The sequence below is a fragment of the Ochotona princeps genome, chromosome 17 (genome assembly GCF_030435755.1).
Source record: "Ochotona princeps isolate mOchPri1 chromosome 17, mOchPri1.hap1, whole genome shotgun sequence".
NCBI classification, from domain to species: domain Eukaryota; kingdom Metazoa; phylum Chordata; class Mammalia; order Lagomorpha; family Ochotonidae; genus Ochotona; species Ochotona princeps.
In genome coordinates, this window is record NC_080848.1 from 37,057,609 (window position 1) to 37,079,518 (window position 21,910).

At 47.1% G+C, this 21,910-nt stretch overlaps 1 protein-coding gene across 1 annotated transcript in view; it reads right to left on the bottom strand.

The window, feature by feature from the left end:
- Nucleotides 1–1,982: 1,982 nt before the first annotated feature.
- BLMH (bleomycin hydrolase) overlaps nt 1,983–21,910 on the bottom strand; it is a 52,696-nt gene continuing 32,768 nt past the window's right edge. The window contains exons 11-12 of the mRNA XM_058675550.1: nt 19,897–19,966; nt 1,983–2,951 (exon numbers count right to left, since the gene is read on the bottom strand). Coding sequence (XP_058531533.1) covers nt 2,800–2,951; nt 19,897–19,966 — 222 coding nt within the window. The 3' untranslated portion in view covers nt 1,983–2,799. The remainder of the gene's footprint in view (nt 2,952–19,896; nt 19,967–21,910) is intronic.

Consider the following 21,910-nt stretch of genomic DNA (forward strand, 5'->3'; position numbering starts at 1 on the left):
CATTTATTTTTGGGTAGATGTAATGGCCCAAGAGATTAAGCAGCCACTTAACAATACCTGCATCCTATACTGGAGTATCACTTCAAGCACCAGCTCTTCTGCTTTTATCTTAGCTAATGCTGCTGGGCAGGCAGAGAATGAAGACTCAAACATTTGGGCCCCTGTCACCCAAGCAGGTCGCTCTGGTAGACTTCCTTGCTTCTAGCTTTTGCCTGGCCCACTCCTGGCTGAGGTGGCCGGTGAATCAGAGGATGGAAGATCTTTGTCTCTCCCTTTGTCACCCTGCCTTTCAAAAAATGTTGAAAGTAACTGCGCTGAGGTGTAGTGCTTCTAGCCTCTGCCTGTAGAGCTGGCACCTTGTACAGGAACAGGTTTGAGTCCCGGCTGCCCCACTTCCGATCAAGCTCTCTGCTAAAGGCCTGGGAACGGTAGCAGAGGAAGGCCCAAATGTTGGGGCTCCTAGAGACCTGGAAGAAGCTCCAGGCTTTTGAGTAGCTCAGCTCTGGCTGTTGTGGCCATTTGGGGAGTGAACCAGCCAATGGATTATCTTTTCCTCTCTCTAACTCTGCCTTTTCACATAAAAACAGATCTTTAAAAAAAATGTTAAAACAAGGCTTACCACAGTAGCCTAGTAGCTAAAGTCCTCGCCTTGTATGTACCAGGATCCCATTTGGGCGCCATTTCTTATCCTGGCTGCTCTACTTCTCATCCAGAAAGCAGTCGAGAATGGCCCAAAGCCCTGGGATGCTGCACCCGTGTGGGTGATCCAGAAAAGCTCCTGGCTCCTGGCTTTGGATTGGCTCAGCTCTGGCCACTGCAGCTATGTGGGGAGTGAACAAGTGGGAGGAAGATCAAGTTTTAAAAAACAACAACAAGGGCCCGGCGGTGTGGCCTAGCAACTAAAGTCCTCGCCTTGAAAGCCCCGGGATCCCATATGGGCGCCGGTTCTAATCCCGGCAGCTCCACTTCCCATCCAGCTCCTTGCTTGTGGCCTGGGAAAGCAGTCGAGGACGGCCCAAAGCCTTGGGACCCTGCACCCGTGTGGGAGACCTGGAAGAGGTTCCTGGTTCCCGGCATCGGATCGGCGCGTACCGGCCCGTTGCGGCTCACTTGGGGAGTGAAACATCGGATGGAAGATCTTCCTCTCTGTCTCTCCTACTCTCTGTATATCCGGCTTTCCAATAATTATAAAATCTTAAGAAAAAAAAAAACCAACAAAAAATTAAAACAATTTGGAAAAAGTTGCATATATACACAGTGGGTACACTTTCCCCTTGGAGATGACACGACTGACTTCCTACACAGTACAGTGTCAATCAGGTATTTTAAGTCACTGACTATAAAGGTACAGGCAAAGACTATGTCGTTTTAAATAACAGATCTGAGTATCCGTGCATTTTGGCCTCCTTAGAAGGTTCTAGAATCAACCCAAGGAGCTGTATACATTGAGGAGCCAGAAATATTTCCACTTGTCATGTACAGATACATACACTTTCCAAGAAATTTATTTTTTCTTTCCTGGTTTCGGAGAATTCTCAGATAAGACCTGTCTTCATTCATTCTTACAGCTGCTCTGTTTTGTTTTGCTGTAGAATTTATCACCCCTCCAGCTTGCTATGTAATTTGCTTATTTATCTTGCATGTGAGCCCGATGAAGCCAGCTGGGCTAGATTCCTGGGGTGCTGCACTAGAGGGGACACAGGTGCTGGTGGGGCACGGGACCAGGGTGTCCCACGCATCTGCTTTCAGTGAAAGGAGGCCCAAGCTCACACCTGTCCTCTGGTCCCCAGGGCCCATGGCTCTGCCAGCATGATGCCATGGGAGGCCCGGGCCCCGTGAGCTGTGGCGCTGGGTGCCCTCTGTTGCCCAAAGGCTGCATGGGGAGTGCCCCGTGGAGGGCGGAAGCAGGCAAGCCCTGGTGTTTCCACCCAGCTGCTCCCATTCACAGCGAAACAAGCTCTTCCCAGATCGAGCCAACGTGCTCTCATTTAACAAAGTGTTTTATTCAAAAGCTTCTCAGCACCATCTAGTTGTCAGAAAGAACGGATAACACATTTTCCTGCCCACCCGACCCCCATCCGACAGAGAGGCAGAAGTTTAGCCACTTGGCTACAGCTCCCCTAAGGATTACAATTGAGATCATGATAAGGTTTCAGCTGTTCTCTCACCCAGCTTTCTCTAAGCTTCTGCTTGAACCCAAGTAGAGCTGAGCTTCCCGTGGTTCGGGACAACAGGAACGAATCGTGTCGGGCCTGGTCAACCTCCCATTCTGGGGCTGTGAGAGGCATGCGAAGTCACCTGGAGACAGCGAGGTCAGTGACTGCCTCCTGGGAGTACCGCGATGCTGGCGGGCAGCAGGCAGCGCTGTGAGCTCAGATCGCGGGGAACCCTCCCCCCAACTCTACACTAAGAACAAGGAGCCTTAGGCCGGTTTCCTCTCCATACACTTCATCCTCTCCTGTCGCAGTAGAACCCAGACACGGGATCAAACCGTTGTGCCAAGTGAAGACAAACATTCACATGTGATTAAAATGCTAAGAGATCCTGAGCTGCTGGGGATGAGAAAATAGACAGAGTGACCTGATCGTCCCGTTTTTTTTTTCCCTTTTTTATGAATATTTTGTTTCAGCATAAAGCACACTTTCCCGAAGAGATTCCTGGAGGAGACTGGAAATCCCAAAGTCTGACCGTGTCCTGTGGGGAAACACAGTCACCTCTGTCACTTTGGCTTCAGTCCCTGGATCTGTCCTTTGCAGCAACTTCAGGTCCCACGGGAGGAGGACGGCACTGGAGGCAGAATCACTCGGCCAAGGCCCCCATCGGGTCCCAGGCCGGCAGGACGATGGGCTCCTGCTCCAATACGGCCAGCACCTCTTCCGGCACGTGCTTCCTGTCCACCACCACTTCATAGACATACTCGGAGAACCACTCATCAGTCATGCACAGGTAACCTGGGGGGAGAACACAAAGCTCCTGAGGTCAGAGGGCAAAGGGCGGGGACAGACCTTTTTGCTGCTCTCAAGCAGTCTTACAGTGGGGTGTGCCTGGCAGAATGTTGCATAGGGTGCCCACAACCTGTAGCCACGTCCCAGCTCTGCTCCCGGTTCCAGCCTCCTGCTGCATGTGCACCCAGGGAGGCACCAGGTGCTGGGTCAACCAGCTGCGGCCCTTCCACCCACACGGGAGACCTAGACTGAGTTCCTGGCTCCTGGCTTCGGCCTGGGCCAGTTCCTGCTCTGGTAGACACGTGGGGTGTGAAGCAGTGGATGGAAGAGTCCCATCTTTTTCTGCTTTCCAAATAAATTAAAATGTGGGGGGAAAAAATCCAAAAGTAAACCTTTCACAAAACCAACATTTAGACGTGTTTTTCAGCTTGTTCGTCTGTAATCTCACCCGATCCAGGTGCAGTGTCACTAAGGGATGAGCCCAGGCACTTGGGCGAGGTTCCCAGGGGGCCTTGCTGACCATGACCCAATGTTCACACAGACACACCCAGGGATGAATCTCACAGGTTCTTCTCAGCCTGCCCCCAGCTGTGCTCCCTCCTCCTCTCCGTCCCACATCCCTGTGACATGGGACTGTGTGAGTCAGAAGGTCCCACCATCCCTGAGCTCCCAGGAGGGAGTCTGTGAAGAGGACCAGGTAGAACTGGAAGACGCAGCAGGCTGTTCATGTTGCCCCTTCCAGTATGGGCCTGGGATTCAGGGGGATTGCTCCAGCTGTACCCAGATACTCCTGTGCCAACAACCCAAGTGAGAACTGAGCTGGGAGGGCACGATGTGGGGGTTGTCAGGTAGCCATCTGAGTAGCCTGACTCTTCCCATCACAAGATTCACCTGTGTCTTGGGCTTCATGCTGACCACACAGGCTCGCTTCAGACAAGCGCTCTAAATAAACTCACACGGCAAGAATGCTTCACCTAAGTCCTTGCTAATACGAAGAGCAAAATTAACATTCAAGAGTGTAAATACTGAGCATATGTAAAACAAGGATGGGTTACTGGGCCAGGGAGGGGACACAGCACAGAACTGTGTCTCACAGGAGCCCTGCACATACATCACAGAACTCACAGGACCCAGCATCCTCCCACCCCCACCACCCTACCATATCTGGCACCTGCTACCTACTAGCCACTGTCTGTATAAACCTAGGTCTGCCCATTCCCTATCCCAGAAGACCAGGAGAAAGGGAGAGGATGTAGCTATCTGTCCCCAGAGGGTCCAGCAGTGCAGTGTTCGCCAGCTTCTGGGCCTCTTTATACTCTTAAATAATACTGAGGCTCCCAAAACGTTGGCTGGGCAGGCTGTATCTACTGATGCTCGCTGTACTAGAAATTACAACAGGAAGTAGAACCCATTATCCAAGGGAAGAAGTTCAGCTGGCCCTTGATCCTACGTTGGAGTGCCCGGGTCCAAGGACCGGCTCTGGCTCTCCGGTCAAGTTTCCTACCAGTGTGCACCCTGGGAGGCAATGGGGGATGACCAAGTCCTGGGACCCCTGCCACCCATGTGGGACCCGGATCAAGTTCCTGGTTCCTGTCTTTGGCTTGGCTCAGCCCTGGCCACTGTGGACAACTGGGGCGTGAAATCAAGGGGTAGATCTGTTTCTCTGCCTTTCAAATAAACAGTTCTAAATTTTAAAGCAAGAATTTAAAAATTTTTAATGTAAATAATATTTTTAGGAAAATGATTTTAATTTCTGAAACAAAAGTTTTTCAGTCACACAAGTGATTGGGGTTTCTGCCTCATGTCTGGCTTGTGTCCGGTGTTCAGTGCGTTGCAGTAGGCTGTTCTGGTTGAAGTTGGTAACGATAGCCTGGCCTCAGACAAGCTGCTGAGGGGAAGACCTTGCACACCCCACAACAGAATCCCGAGAATCCGGGGGCTCATGGGCCTCAGTCTAAACCTTGAAAATCTCTGCTCTCAAAATTAAAATTAGAGAATCAAGATGGCAGAATAGGTTCCCTGCTTATGGCCTGGGAAAGCAGTTAAGGACAGCCCAAAGCCTTGGGACCCTGCACCCTCATGGGAGATCTGGAGGAGGTTCCTGGCTCCTGGCTTCGGATTGGCTCAGCACCAGCCATTGCGATCACTTGGGGAGTGAATTATTAGATCAAAGATCTTCCTCTTTGTCTCTCTTCCTCACTATATATCTGACTTTGCAGTAAAAATAAATAAATCTTAAAACAAAAAAACTAAAAATAATTAAAAGACAACATAGTGGCACAACTAACTTGGTAACCTAAAAGATGTGGCACAGGACGGCACCTAACCAGAAGACACGACTGCCTGGGTGAGGCCACCTGTGCCCAGTGCAGCTGGACAGCTGACCCTTGTCCTGAGGTGGTAGTGCGTGTACACACCAAGCACTGAGTGCCCTGGAAGCTGCCCTGTGGCCCCGATCCACCTAGGAGTGGGCCAAGCACCTCTGTCGGCACAGGCTTTTCTGGGAGGGAGGATACAGCTGACGCTGGGGCTGTGGTGTCCTGCTCGCTGTCCTGCCTACCCACCCAAGCCCCTCACCCAACCCTGCCAGTTTCCCATCAGTTGAAGGGTCGGACAGTAACATTTCCCATTGCACCCCAAGAAAGTACTTTCTGGGGACCTTGACATCTCTCAGAAGGAGTCTCCAGTGAGCAAGTGACCAGATGGCCACACACCACACCACACCTTCTTAGGCCTCAGCCTTCCTGCCCTTCCCACAACACAGGCTGGATGCAGCTGCCCTCGCAGGGGCTGTGGGCAGCAAGGCCAGCAGAGAGGCAGACTCATGTAATAAAGTTCTATGTCCTCCTAACAATACTATCACCAACCAATCAAATGAATCTCCAAAGTCTGTCCAGAGAAAATGGACAACCAGTGCATCTACACTATCTTGTTCCACAAGCAGATCAGATTAAGTCCTCACAAATTAAAACTCCTATCAGTCGTAACCCACCCTTTTCAATGTCCCTGCTGCGAAGCGCTGCCTGGATGAGTCTCCCTCTCTTCAGGATATGAGTTCTTTGGGGCCCACAAATACCTCCCTGGCCAGGTGGCTGCCGAGTAATTGCACCCTGAGTAGATAATGGCCTTGAGGCAGCTGTAACTGTTGACACGGCACGTCATGGAGTTTGGGAAGATTAGTATCGGCGTGTCTGAGCCCGAGGGAGTGCAGCGGGAGATGGCAGCTGGCAATCCACTCAGGTGGGGCTCCACGGTTGCTGGGACCTGACGGAGGTTGCAGCCCCTCGCCCTGAAGTTCGCTGACTATAGAAAGGGGCATCCCGGCAGACCAAGGAAAAGAAAACACACACCTGTTCCCAAGGACCCAGTTCACACTTGGAGAAACAGACTCACGGATAAACAAAGTCAACTTCAGAAAGACTATAGTGCAAGTCAATCTTGCTTAAATTCTACTGTCTTCTGTATATGCAGTGAGGAAGAGACAGAGCAAGTGAAGGGGCCCTTAGAGACGTCAGCAGTGACTCCACAGCGGGAGGGCAGTCAGGCCAGCATGGAACAGCAGTGTCTGTGGACATGGCCGCAGACGGCGTGGGCGAGACACGCTCCAAACAGTTTAGGGAAGGGAAACCCTGACTGGGGGAAACAGCTTCCTGAAATTCTACAGAAACCTAAGATTCAGTCGGCTCAGACCAGAGGATGGTGACAAACAGACTGTGATTCATGACCTTGGAAGTTTGTGTTTTTGTTGTCTTTTTCTGTGCAGCACTTTACCTCACTAACAAACTATCTGTGGTCACTCTGTGCGTGCCTGCATGTTTGGAATTTTTCAAAAGGCCCTCCAAGACGAGTTCTGCGAGCTGCTCTGACGCCTCTTCCCAGCAGCATGGACCTAAGGCGGCTGGATTCCTGGGGCCTCATTCAGACACCGGCCATCTTTCACCTTTGTCCTGAGAAGCAAGCATGGCTCAGGCTGCAGAATCTCCCAGCAAGGAAAGCAAGAACCTCCTGGTGCTTAGCTTGTGTTCATTTACTCATTTAAATGAGACTGCACGGCCCATGCAGCAACCTGAAAAAATGTCCACCGGACACCATCCTGCACAGCTGTTCCACTAATCCAGGTTCACTTAAACAGTGGTAAAAGCAGTAACAAGTGAGAATTCTGAGATTTTTCTCCCTCAGATTTCTGAAATGTTACAAAAAAAGTACATTCTTTTGGGCCCAGCGGCGTGGCCTAGCTGCTGAAGTCCTCGCCTTGAGCACGCCGGATCCCACATGGGCGCTGGTTCTAATCCCGGCAGCTCCACTTCCCATCCAGCTCCCTGCTTGTGGCCTGGGAAAGCACTTGAGGACGGCCCAGAGCTTTGGGACACTGCACCCGTGTGGGAGACCTGGAAGAGGTTCCTGGTTCCCGGCATCAGATCGGCGCATACCGGCTGTTGCACTCACTTGGGGAGTGAAACATCGGACAGAAGATCTTCCTGTCTGTCTCTCCTCCTCTGTGTATATCTGGCTGTAATAAAAAATAAATAAATCTTAAAAAAAAAAAAGTACATTTTTATTTGAAGGGCAGAGAGATGGAGAGGGAGAGGACCTATCACCTTCTGAATCACTTTCCAAATCCCTGCAACAGCCAGGACCAAGCCAGGCTGACGCCAGGAGCCCCGAGCTCCGTTCTCATCTCCCAAGCAGGTGCCAGCAGCCCAGCATTCCAGCCATTCCCCATATCCCAGGGTATCCATGGCAGGAAGCTGGACAGAAACAGACATGATATGCAATGTGGGCTTCCGGGGAAGAGGGGGCACTAACTCGACCTGACCACAACATTCACCTTTATTTATTTATTTATTTATTGCTTTCTGAATACCTTAAACACTACCCACATAATTTGTGATTATAAAGATTTTGCAAACACGGGAGGAGGAGGATACAACAATTTCAAAATTTCTTACAATTCCACCACCTTGGGATAAGCGCTACTCAAATTTATATGTATTGTTTGATAAAGCAACTACGTAGATTCTATGTATTTTATAAAAATGAGACATAAAACTCCTTTATGTACAGCATATGCAGCTTTCCCAGTTCACTTCTTTCCATACTATTTTAAAACTTTAATTTTAAATACTTAAGTTTTGGGTCCAGCACTGCAGCCTGGTGGCTAAAGTCCTCGCCTTGCATGTGCTGGGATCCCATACGGCACCAGTTCTAATCTTTGTTGCCCCACTTCCCGTCCAGCTCCCTGCTGAGGCCTGGGAAAGCAGTTGAGGATGGCCCAAAGCCTTGGGACCCTGTACTTGCATGGGAGACCAGGAAGAAGCTCCTGGTTCCTGGCTTTCGATGGGCTCAGCTCCAGCTACTGCAGCCACTTGGGGAGCAAACCAGCAGATGGAACATCTTCTTTTCTCTCTTCTTTGTAAGTCTGACTTTCCAATAAAAACTTTAAAAAAATTGTTAAATACTTAATTTTTAATATTTAAAAAATGTGTATATGTACATGTATATCTAATTTTATAATTTCAAATGTCCAATCTTTGATTTACTCCAAATATATTTAATTCTATTTACTGAAATCTAGATTTCCAGTTATAAACATGTAACTCAGTCTCAGTAACATCCTTTCTCTATTTACTAAAACTTCCTTATATTCTCATTAATACTCAGTAAATATAATTGTCAACTTTCTTCTTCAGTTCAATATGTATCTTTCAAAAAATCTGTTTTCTTTTAAACATTTACTTACTCATTTGAAAGTCAAAGTTACCGAGAGAGACAGCTTCCATCTGCTTCACTCCCCAGACAGCTGTAAAACCAGAGCTACGCTGAAAGGAGCCAGGAGTTACTTCTGGGTCTCCCAGGCAGGTGCACACTTGGGCCATCCTTCACTGCTTTTCGGAGGTACTTCCCAGGGCGGAAATGCAGCAACCGGGATGTGAAAAGGCACCCATATTTGCTGCTGGCATTGCAGGCAATGGCTTGGTGGCCCTAAGTTTTTTTTTTTGTCCTCTTTCACAGAGTATCTATTTAAAGTCTCTGCCCTTTAAAAATTTTTATTTATTATTTTTAATCAGAAAGTCAGATTTGCAGAGAGAAGTAAAGAGAGAAAGATCTTCTGTCCACTTGTTCACCCCCCAAAAGGCCACAAGTAAGGAGCTGGAAGGCAAGTGGACTGCCAGGATACGAACCGGCGCCCATATGGGATCCCGGTGCATATAAGCTGAGGACTTTAGCTGTCGTGCTGGGCCCTCTGCCTTTCTTTACTTGCTGTATTTACTTTTCTCATACTGATCAGTAACAGCATATTATGTATTTGTATTGGTTGTATGTTTCCTATTATGTAATTTTCTTCTAACTTAGTTTATATTTCCTGGACTACTAAAATTTTTTGTTTTTGTGAAGTCAGAATTTACCAATCTTTTCCTTTTTGTTTTCTACCCTTTGAACCATATATGCAAACATTTTTATGCATTTAATGAAAAATTAATAAAAAAAAAAGAGCAGGCGATATGAATGCCAAAAAACACTGTCTCGATGAGAAACCCCACCAATCACTACTGCATCAGTATTATCCAGCTTCTAACTATAAACACAGGCAAATCCAATAGATAATTAAATAGTGACACTTTAAAAACAAAAGATTTATTTGGAAGACACAGTTAGAGAGAGAGAGAGGTCCAGGTCTCCCACGTGGGTGTACAGGCCCACTTCTTTTCTGAAATGTCATTCTTCTAGTAAATAATAAAATTATTTTGGATGCTTTTCCAGGCACCTTAGCAGTGAGCTGGACTGCAAACTGATTAGCCAGCACTGCAGGAGGCAGCTTAACGCACTATGCCACAGTTGTAATCAATCATTTCTGCTAGTCCTGCTGTGATACATGCCCTAATGCCTAAAGTTTCTACAGGATATATTGTAAATGTGCAAAATGACACAACCCTAACGAAGCAGAATTTGGCAATATTGGTGAAAATCATGAACACATTCAGCGCCCTTCTGCAGACACGGTCCTTTGTGACACTTTAACCTACAGCTGCACAGTACCTGCACGGGCACTACTATGTGCTGTCTTCTCTCTTCTACACTGAAATCAAATACATGCATGTGAGCTAACTGAATGCATGTATTTATTCTTTTTAAAACAATATTAAGTTACTTGAAAGGCAGAGTTACACAGATGGAGGGACAAAAACAAAACTAGAGGTCTTCCATCCAAGGGCTCCCTCCCCAAGATGGCCACAATGGCTGGAGCTGAAGCCAGGCACCTGGAGCTCTTTCCATGTGGCTGCATTATGGGGCTCAAGCACCTCAGCTACTCTCTGTCACCTTCCCAGGCACATCAGCAGGGAGCTGGGTCAGAAAAGGGACAGCAGGATACCAGCCGGCACTCAGCTGAGATGTTGGCATCACAAACAGTGGCTTGGCCCCTTTATCTACTGTTTTATGGACTTATTTAATTGAAAGCCAGAGTGATAGAAGAAGGGGAGAGTGACCAATATTCCATCCACTGGTTCACTCCCCAAATGACTGCCAATAGCCAGGGATGGGCCAGGCCACACAAAGCCAAGTCAGGAACCTGAAAATGCTTCAGAATCTCCAATACAGGTGGTAGGAACTTAACTCCTTGGGCCATCACGTACTGCCTGCCAGGGTCACCAGCAGGAAGTTGGACTGGGAGTGGAGGTAGGACTTGTTCCCAGGCACTCTGATAAAAGATGCCGGGAGTCCTAAGTAACAGCTCAGTTCCCCAGGGCCATACTGCCTTCCCCAGCATGTAGGTGTTTTGAAGGATGAGTAACAGGATGTCCTAAGGGCTACACAGATAATAATAACTCAGTGTAACATAGTTTGTCATAGCAAAAGACTGGAAATTAGTTCCATTAGCAAAAATAACTAAGTAGATGAACCATGGTCAGGTCCAGACAATGGAAGACAGTGAAACTGGACAGATGTGGGAACATCCTGCTAGGAAAATGCCTCCTAACGTGAGCCATGACCAAGTCCCAGTACCGTTGCTACCTGCCACAAGGAGGTTACATATATTTGTACTAATAAAGGGAATTATAATCCAAAAACTGAAAGAAATGGTGACTTGAAGCAGGGAGGAGAAACACAGTAGAGAGTGACACGTGGAAACAATATCCCTCTCTGTGCACCTTTTGGAAAAGGTGATTTTATAATTTACTAGAAGAATGGCACTTCAGAAAACATACCATACACACAAATCTACCAGTGCCATGGGGAGCTTATACTTGACAATGCAATTTCACAAGCCTTACCTGTTCAGGTTTGAATCCACACAGCACACTGGGGCAGGCAGGGTGGGCCGTCACTGGCTAAGGTCACACAGTCAGCCATGTTCTTAACATCCTAGTGCGCTTGGCTGCTCAGTGGCAGAGGCTTGGCTGGGAGTGATGGTGGCAACAGGTAGGAGCAGCGCATCTAGCTCCAGTGCCCCAATGTCTGCAACTGACTGCATCAACTCACAAATCCCACATGGACAGTCAGGCTCCCAGGCTTTGCAAGGTCCATTTATGAGGTATTCAGGAGATGCCATGTGTCCTAAGCACATGGCATCTGTGACAGCAGGAGCAGCACAGGAAGTCAGGGAAGGGACCCAAAACTCTCTTGGGACCATGACAGGCGGGGCACAGGGACTGAGAAAGGCTTCTCTTTCCTTCCTGAGCAAACACCAAAGCCAGTTCCTGCTCAGAACTGCTAGCTGATAAGAGATACTCCTGAGGCCGGATATTACTTGAGGCCAGAGAACATGTTGTCTTCTGGGTCAGTACAAAGCAGACATGTGGGGAACAGGAGCTGGCTGTGGGTGTGGCTTGTATTTTTCCTCCCATCAACCCCCAACAAGGTTGAGACAGAAGTGTACCTGACTTAAGGACACATCCCTAGACTGAGCCATGCGTGCTGGGCTGACTCCTTCTCTCCCTGGACCAGTGAGCACAGCCTACGCAGACCCCACAACATGCAACTCTGCCAGGATCTTTGATGTGGAACTAAGGGGAGGAGAGCACACACTGGGATGTTATCCAAGGCTCTGCCTGGTGCTCACTAGAACCCAGTGACTTCTCTCTGACTCCTGAATCGTCACTACTCCAGCATTTCACGCCAAGCCATCATCCTGCAGGAGCTCCACAGATGGAGGGCACACTGCTTCTCAGCCTCTCTTCTGTGCCCTATCCAAAGTGTGCTCCAAATGCCACATTCATGCCCCTGGTGACTTCTGTCCCATCTGAAAGATGCCACAGCCTAAAACCCCATTCACCCGTGGAGGACCCCCTAAGGAGCCCTCACAGTTCAGTCCCTCAGCATTGGCCTTGTTGTCTCACCCTAACATTATTCTGCACTCCGTCTCTGTTCATTCCTTCTACCCTTCTGCTCTTGGCAATGTACTACACTCACCACAGGTAGCAGCATTTATAGCCTCCAGTGTCCCAGCCCGTTCCCTGCCCCCTTCTGACCCCATGACCCTGGCATCCAGCAGCGGAAGGGACTGAGTATTAATGTGCTGTGATGCCACACCCTGGAGGATACTGTGCTTGAGCCCTTTCCCCTTTCAACATTCCCAGTTCCAAACCCTTTTCCAATGGACCCTGTTTCCACCTGTCTGCTCCCCCAGCACCACTCAGTCCCTGGTTCCGGAGGTGCTCTCTCCACCCCTCGCCTCATCTATAAGCTCAGCTTCTTTGTCTTCTTCTTGTCTCTCCCTCGGAGAGGGCCCTCCCTGATTTTGTTTGCCTTCTTTCTCTGTCAGCTTCCTTCTTTGAGAAATTGTCCCTTTTCTTTTCTCGGTCTATTTATCCTGAATCTTACAGTCCGAGGAGCACACCATGAATATCACTTCTGTCACATCTCAGCCCGTCTCAAATCCCCACTCCATGTCTCAAGTGTACAAGTGTAAGTCTCTCCAAGGGGCAGAGATCCTCAGTGCACTACGGCCTGTGCACGGTTCCCTGCATCCCATCGATAAATGGGAGTGGATGCTACTGCTAATGGTTTTTCCTCAGTACTAGTCCCAGCCACCTACATGCTTTCTCTCACAGAATTCAGTCCACACTAAGGTCATCTAGCCAGGAAGCCTGCAGCATGGCAGCACACAAGGGGAACTGAATTCTTGGAGATCTGGGGCTGGAACAATGGGACGAGTAAGCCAGCTCTTCTTGCGTGGTCACATGATCTCTCAATTGGCTAATCCTCTGCCTGTAAGCAGCAGTTCATATCCTGGCATCCTGCTTGTAGACTGGGAAAGCAGCAAAAGACGGCCCAAAGTTTTGGGAGCCTGCAACTGTATGGGAGATCTGGAAGAAACTCCTGGCTTCATGTGAACTCAGCTCCAGCTGTTGCAGCCATTTGGGGAGTGGGCAGTTAAACCAGAAGATGGAAAATCTTTCTTTCCGTCTCTCCTTCTCTCCGTATCTCTGCCTTTCCAATTAAAATGAACAAAAATTACAAATTAAAAAGATAGCTCTTCCCAGAAGGGGAGGCAGGGAGTCTCACATGCTGGGAACAGCCTGGGGAGAACTGAGGGTCCTCTCCATAGAGGAATGCATGTGTGGGTGCCTGCACACACATACATCGCCCTCACACACACCCTTCTACAATAAAGATAAGGGGATTTCTCCCTGCAGCCGAAGCCTCAGAGGTTTCTGATTTCCTGGAAAAGGACAAGACAATTTATCATGTCACCTCTGAGAGTTTTCATGTCTCTCCAGGCTGGGGAAAAAAGTGGATATCTGAATATTTTCAAGATGACTCTTCTTGTGCTTCTTTATTAACCATATAGTTTGCAAGACTTGGTTGAAAACACAGTCCTTGAGAGTGGACTGAAGGAAGAAGCCAGTGTTCTCCAGTACCACCGCACTCCCTTAGCAAAGTATGTGGTGGCTTAGATAATTTATTCTTGTTTTAGCAAATTAGTCTAAATGCTGCCTATGACTTAGATATCCATATTGCAAATCCAAGCCTAAATCTCAGATTTGCAAAATAACTGACTTCTGTAAGACAGACTCTGTCAAACTGAGAAATCTGAATTCTCGCTGATTTGAACAAGTTAAACTGAATAAGCAACCCCCCCAAAAAACCAAGGGTGTCATTAACAAGTATACATCCTAAGTTATTTCAATGCTGTGAGGTGGAGTAAACACGCACACACGTTAAATGCTGGATTTTTATGAAGCAAGATGCTAGGCAGCTGCATGTGTGGAGTTATCTCTGGCAGAAATATGGAACAGTCAACACACTCTTTGATTTGGGGCATTTCCTACAGCAGTTAGGTTGCTGCCTGGGACACCAACATCCCACATCAGTGTGTCTGGTTTGAATCCAGCACTTTTGAAACAGTTTCTTGCTAACTGTACACCTGAGTCCCAGACTGAGTACCGGCCTCCTAGCTCTCGCCAGGCCCAGTCCTGGCTGTCACTGGCCTCCTAGCTCTCGCCAGACCCAGTCCCAGCTGTCACTGGTCTCCCAGCTTTGGCCAGACCCAGTCCCAGCTGTCACTGGCCTCCCAGCTTTGGCCAGACCCAGTCCCGGCTGTCACTGGTCTGTACTTTGGCCAGACCCAGTCCTGGCCAAAGCTGGCAACTGGGGACTAATAAGGATGAAAGAACACTCTCCACATTTCTCTGTCTTTCAAATAAAATAGAAAGCAAAAAACTCAAAAACAAACAAAATACAATTTTTCATTTGTTGGACAGTATACAGTCTGAAAACGCTTCCATACATTTGACAAGTATATTCCAACTGCAGAACTTCCTAAGGACAGCAATTAGTTCTCCATTATAGTGATTCACAGAAATGTGAAATCTAGGGAATAAATTACTGCCCAAGATACACAACCAATAACAACTACTAACTGTCTCTTAACTCACCTAGTTTTGCAAAATAGCATTTGTGTGAGGAATATGATGAGTCTTTTATTCACTTAAGGGGAAGGAAGTAAAGGAAAAAGGAAGGTAGGAAAGCAAGCTCCTGCCTGCTGATTAACTCCTCAAATACCTGCAACAGCCAGGGTGGAACCCTTGACCCAGGAGCTCCATCCAGGTCTCCTACAATGGGTGGAAGAAATCCAATTACTTGAGCAACCACTGCCACCTCTCAGGATCTGTACTGTAGGTAGCTGGGCTGAGGAACTGAAGCCAATGACTGAACCCAAGGACTCTGAGGTGAGCTGTGCATCCTGCCAGGCTAGACGCCTGCACTATGTAACAACTCATGTGGCTAAGCTTTGTATACACCATCTCCCAAATCACAGTGCTGGTGCTTAGGGAGAAACAGAAGGCCAGAAATGATATAAGATGATCACCATACTTTTTTCTAGATTAATAACTAACACTCTATAAATTTTTTTCTGAAATCAGCAAAAGTCCATTTTTAGAAGGAATTCTGGAAATATTACTAAAACAAAATCAAGATCAGAGAAGAGTCACTTGTGAGAAAACAAGACAATAAGAAAAAAAATGTAGGTTAAAATTTCCAATGTTAGTGCATCTGAAATGTATAAAGGCAATTTGAAAAATGAAAAACTCATTTTGGTCCAAAATGGAAATCAGCAGAGAAAATTTTTATTTATTTTTTTGAAAGATTTATTTATTTTTATTGCAAAGTCAGACATACAAAGAGTAGGAGAGACAGAGAGGAAGATCCTCTGTCCGATGATGATTCACTCCCAAAGTGACCGCAACGGCTGGTGTTATGGCGATCTGAAGCCACGAGCCAGGAACATCCCCCAGGTCTCCCACACAGGTGCAGGGTCCCAAGGCTTTGGGCCGTCCTTGACTGCTTTCCCAGGCTACAAGCAGGGAGCTGGATGGGAAGTGGAGCTGCTGGGACCAAAACCGGCGCCCACATGGGATCCCGGCACATTTAAGGTGAGGGCTCTAGCTGCTACCCACTGTGCCAGGCCCCTTCCTTTTTCTTTTTGAAAGATATGTGTGTGTGTGTGTGTGTGTGTGTGTATAAAATTGCAAAGTCAGATATACAGAGAGGAGGAGACAGGGAGGAAGACTAAAATTTTTAAACACAAAAAGATATGCCTTTGGTAACACTTCAGAAGTGAAAACCAGTGTCAACAACTGCTCTCACATAAAAGTTGTGTTACTCAGCATCCTGAGAAGCTGAGGAAGCATTAAAAGACGGGCTGAGGCTGGTTCTGTGGCACAGACGACTAAGACACTGTGTGCTGGTAAACCTGCACCCCGTATGATTTTCCAGTCACTGCTTCTGGTCATAGTGAACTGGATGCTAACAGAAAGGCTAAGAGAAACCACAGCACAGTGGTTAAGAAAACCGGCTCTGGTGTCAGACTCTCCAGATTGTAACTGTGAGCCAGTCACTTAGTGAGGAAAGCTGCACGTCACTTTGGCTTAAAGGTTATATTTTCAGATTAATTTCTGACTAAGAATGAAAGGAACCAAACTATTTTCTGTATTTTAAATTAGTAAATATTACACAAAATATTTGCTCAATTTTTTCAAATGAAGATAGCATATTAAGTTCCAACATGGGCTACTTCATCTACTCTAGTTACCCAATTCTGATATGATTCATAAATAAGGCACAAAACTCAAGTATCTCAAGAAGCAAGGGAAAAGAGAAAGCCATGTTGTTATACCTGATACACATTTGGCTTTCAGTACCTCGGTTATGAATACCAGAATTCACCGATGAGGACAACCTGCCTGGTGCACTTGCTTTCCTATGTTTCTCCTGAGCAGAGGGCAATTTCTACCCACTTTGTGAAACAGGTGATTTGATTTACCTAACAGGAGGGGCCACAGACATGACTAACAGGGAAGACTACATCCAAAACTGGACAGAGAGCAAGGGGCAGGAGGCCCATGTATCTCCACTCTATTTACCTCCAGCCTGTAAAATTGACACTGCCTTTCCAGAAATAACAGTTTTAACAGACAGAAATCCCAAAGAGAATAGTAACAAACTGTTAACAATGTTATCTACAGAAACAAAATTCCAGCATGCTGTTGAGGGTAGTCTCCTGGGTGAGCACGCACAGGAGTCCTGCCCGTAAGCCCACTGAGATGACAGCTGGAGGGCCCTGCAGCTGGATGCACAGAAGACCAACACAGAGCAGCACATTACCAGCTCTCCTAAGGGCAGGCCAACTGAGCCAATTAAATTAGATCATGTTTTCTTTCCTTCCTTCCTGTTAAGTCAGAAAGAACATTACCAAGATATACAGGAGAATAATTTACTTTGGCTTTGAATGGACTTTTCCCTGCCTCCACTCCAGTTCAATGTCTTATCTTTTGGCTCTACTGAAATGCCCTGTTCTGTATAATCTCAGGCATTTCAGTAATCTGGGAACAGTAAAAACATCAGCTTAATCTTGACTAGATAGTTATGGGATTCACCAAGAATTACAGGCAGATTGTAAGGATCAAGACCCAGTTCTTCAACATGATGATGCAGTGAGCAAGTCGGCAGAAGCAAACTCCACTGAGTAGTACAGGACTGTGGAATGGAGAAAAAATAGCAGAGAGGCCCAGAATCCCCTCAAAGAGCAAGTATTTAGATCAGAGTAATGAGGACACACGAAACACAACAAATTCCTGTGTTTTCAACTGTTTACACTATCTTAAACAGGCATTACAACATTACACATCCAGTGGGTTTTGCAGATGAAAAAACATTAAAAAAAATCAGATGGGTTCAAGTTTGTCTAGATAAACTGTATTCTTAGCCCTCTTACTAGATGCTAATCTGAGTGATACACACAATTACAGGAACTACATTTGACTAGAAATTAAAGATAAGTCAGAGATTGATCTGAAGCCACAGAAAAACTGTTTTAGTTCAGCATCTTATGGTTACTACAATCTTAGACGTAACTAAACTGCAAGTTATTTTTAATCTTTCTGCTAGCTTTATTGAGATTTAAACTCTTCTCTACTGAATTACAACATCTATCTGTCTAAAAACGAACTCTACCGCCTAAAAGATCACTAACATGAAGACTTTTGCTATGATTCAGTTAATTTAACAAGTACCTCTGTAATCCCAGAGCAAGTTTACAAATACCAGGAGGGAGGGCCCGGTGGCGTGGCCTAGCGGCTAAAGTCCTCGCCTTGAAGGCCCCGGGATCCCATATGGGCGCCGGTTCTAATCCCGGCAGCTCCACTTCCCATCCAGCCCCCTGCTTGTGGCCTTGGGAAAGCAGTCGAGGACGGCCCAATGCATTGGGACCCTGCACCCGCGTGGGAGACCCGGAAGAAGTTCCTGGTTCCCGGCTTCGGATCGGCGTGCACCGGCCCGTTGCGGCTCACTTGGGGAGTGAATCATCGGATGGAAGATCTTCCTCTCTGTCTCTCCTCCTCTCTGTATATCCGGCTTTCCAATAATAATAAAATCTTAAAAAAAAAAAAAACACAAATACCAGGAGGGAGACATGTAACCATGTGGTGATGAAGAAAATGCACTCCGTGTGTGTTTGCATATGAACATCCAGCTGGCCAAGCTAACAGTGGCTCCCAGGGCAGTTAGCCAAAACCCAGCCATAGCCATCCCCATGGATAGATGCAAAGATCGGCAACGACATATCTGGTCATCGTGTAAGCGCTTGTGCTGTTCAATCAGCATATCAGCATCCTGCCAAGTTCAAAACTCAGACTAATAGGAGTTAAACAAGTTTTTAAAAACGAGTAACAGAGGCCTGGTGTGATGAGTCAGTGGCTAAAGTCCTTGCCTTGCACGTGCTGGAATCCCACATGGTCGCCGGTTCATATCCCTGCTGCTTCACTTCCCATCCAGCTCCCTGCTTGTGGCCTGGGAAAGCAGTTGAGGATGGCTCAAAGCCTTGGGACCCTATACCCGTGTGGGAGACCCGGAAGAGGTTCCTGGCTCCTGGCTTCGGATCGGCACAGCCCCGGCCTTTGTGCTCACTTGGGGAGTGAGTCATCGAATGGAAGATCTTCCTGTCTGTCTTGCCTCCTATCTGTATATCTGACTTTGTAATAAAAATAAATAAATGAAAACAAAAAAAGAATTTGTTTAAAAAAAAAGTTTTTAATTTTCAAATGTTATCTATAGTTTTAATCTTTCTATAATTCATATATGTATGATTTTAGCCTAATTACTATAATCTGTTTTAAAAATGCTTATTTATTTGTTTAAAAAGCAGAGTTAGAGGGAGAGAGAGATATTCCATCCACTGGTCCACTCTCCAAATGGCCACAACAGCCAGGGCAGGATCAGGCTGAAGCCAGCAGCCAGCAGCCAGCAGCCAGCAGCTCCATCCTGGTCTCATGTGTGTGTGCAGAGGCTCAAGCACCTGGGCCACCTCCTACTGCCTTCCCACATGCATCCACAGGGTGCTGGAGAGCAGCTGGAGCAGCTGGGACTGACACCTACCCTCTGAAATGGGATTCCGCATCAGAGGTGGCACCCTAACCAGACTGTGCCACATGCCAGCACGCGTTACTATAATGCACTCATAATTTTGCTAGAGGTTTGACTTACCAGCATAAAAACATTCTAAATAACAACCAGATCATTCTTCTCTTCATACTTCACAGCTTCTAAAAGATCTCTACTAAATGCCTAAAGAAATTCTCTTGCAAATTCTGTTCTCCTGCTCAGAAGGGTTCTCATCCTTTAGAGCTCTGGAATAGCAGGAAAAAGTTTACCTGACAGTGCTAAATACCAAGCAACCTTCTGGCACCCTAATCACAGCCAGGTGGCTCTGGCACAAGGAGGGGGAGGAAGGCAAGCACAGTCGGGAAGGAATGCCAGCACACACAGGTCTCAGTCAACCTGGGAATTCAGGCACACTGAACTCCTGGGGCAACCCAGATGCTCATTTTTTTTTCCCCTGTCAAAATACCTAGTGAAAGGAATCAATTACTGATAAATCCTGCACACTGTACAGGAGGGTGTTAGAGTTGATCCAAATCATATGAAGTCAGTGTTACTAAATTAAGCTCACCTTTGTGGCCATGGTCTTCACCCCAAGAATTCTCCACTCTCCATTTCACAAATACACCGTCCCGATCATCCTGCAAAAGAGTGGACAGGACACAGTGGGAAGCTGCAGTCTCCCTGATGGGTACCAGGGATCCTTCAGCAGAAGCAGTCTGCATCCCTGAGGTAAAACACAGTAGTAGATGCCTTTCCCTTTACATTCCAAACAGAAAATAAGCATGCCAAATGCTACTTAGTGAAGGAACACAAAATCTTTGAAATTACCAAAGGCAGTGAATGCCATCTGAAGCCAAGAGCCTGTTTTCAATCAGTTGGTATTCTTCACAAAGGAATCCCACCATATTTACTTTATGGATGGGTCAAAGATCTGGTCTGAGTTTTTAAAAACAGAAGTAAAACAAAGCAAACACATTCTCATCATACTTAGGGAAACCAAGTCCGATACAATGCAAATGCATTCTTTTACTTAGTTACACAAATACTGAATTTAATACAAGAGAAATTGAATAGCAACACAAAAGCAAAAACACCATTTCCAAACAAAGACTTGGAAGTTCTGCATTCCTTTTTCTACCTTCATTGATTTAACTTAAAACAACAAGAACAATTTTCGGGCATGGGGCAATGGCCAGTGGCTATGTCCTCATTTTGCATGCGCCTGCAAACTGCTCCACTTCCCTTCCAGCTCCGTACTTGTGGCCTAAGAGAGCAGTACAGGACGGCCCAAAGCCTTGGGACCCTGCATCTGTGTGGGAGACCCAGAAGAAGCTCCAGGATCCTGGCTTCGGATTGACTCAGCTCTGGCTGTTTGCAACAGCTTGGGGAGTAAGCCAAAGGACAGAATATCTTTGTTTCTGTAAATATGTCTTCCCAATTAAAAAATCAAGCAAACGAAAAGAAGGGACAGTGAGGACCAGGCACTTGGTCTAGTGTTCAACACATGGATTAGGCTACCCTGCTACACAGTACCTGGACTCAGTACTTGGCTCCACGCCCGCCAATGCAGATTCTGAAATGCAGCAGTGACGGCTCAAGTACTTAGATTCCCGTCACCCATGTGGGAGCACCGAGTTCAGGCCAGCCTGAAGTGTTGACAACATCTGGGGAGTAAGCCAGCAATTGGGAGCTCATTCTCTCTCTCTCTCTCAAATACATAATAAAGGTCTTTATAAAAAGAGTGATATTTGTCATGATGGCCTTCACTACAATGACACAGAGCGTTACAAGAGGAAGGCTCCGTTTGGGAAAAGACTTTCCTCTTTTATGTTTACCCAGGACGTTACCGAACGTCAAAACAACTTACATCTCTGCAGCAGCAGAGGGCTGACTCCTGTATCATCTAATGATCTCAGCTGTCAACTTGCAGTCGCTGCACTGCACGTCTCACCTGCACGGGCTGAGGGCCCTGTCGGTTCTGCTGACCTGAACGTTCCACTTGGGGCAGCTTGCTTGAATCATGGCAATTTCCAGTCTCAGAAATCACAGGCAAAGAAAGCCGACAGTTCCAAGCACCTTTGCCTCTAGGAACCACATTACACTATATATTTCATTATAGTCTGTCTTTATTATCCTTAGAAAAAAAACATTGGGTCCGGCACGGTGGCCTAGCAGCTAAAGTCCTCGCCTTGAAGGCCCCGGGATCCCACATGAGCGCCGGTTCTAATCCCGGCAGCTCCACTTGCCATCCAGCTCCCTGCTTGTGGCCTGGGAAAGCAGTCGAGGACGGCCCAAAGCCTTGGGACCCTGCACCCGTCTAGGAGACCCGGAAGAGGTTCCTGGTTTCTGGCTTCGGATCGGCACAGCACCGGCCCGTTGTGGCTCACTTGGGGAGTGAATCATCGGACGGAAGATCTTCCTCTCTGTCTCTCCTCCTCTCTGTATATCTGACTTTGTAATAAAAATAAATAAATCTTTAAAAAAATTTTATTTATTTTTACTGGAAACTCAGATATACAGAGAGCAGGAGAGATACAGAGGAAGATCTTCTGTCCGATAGTTCACTCCCCAAGTGGCCCCAG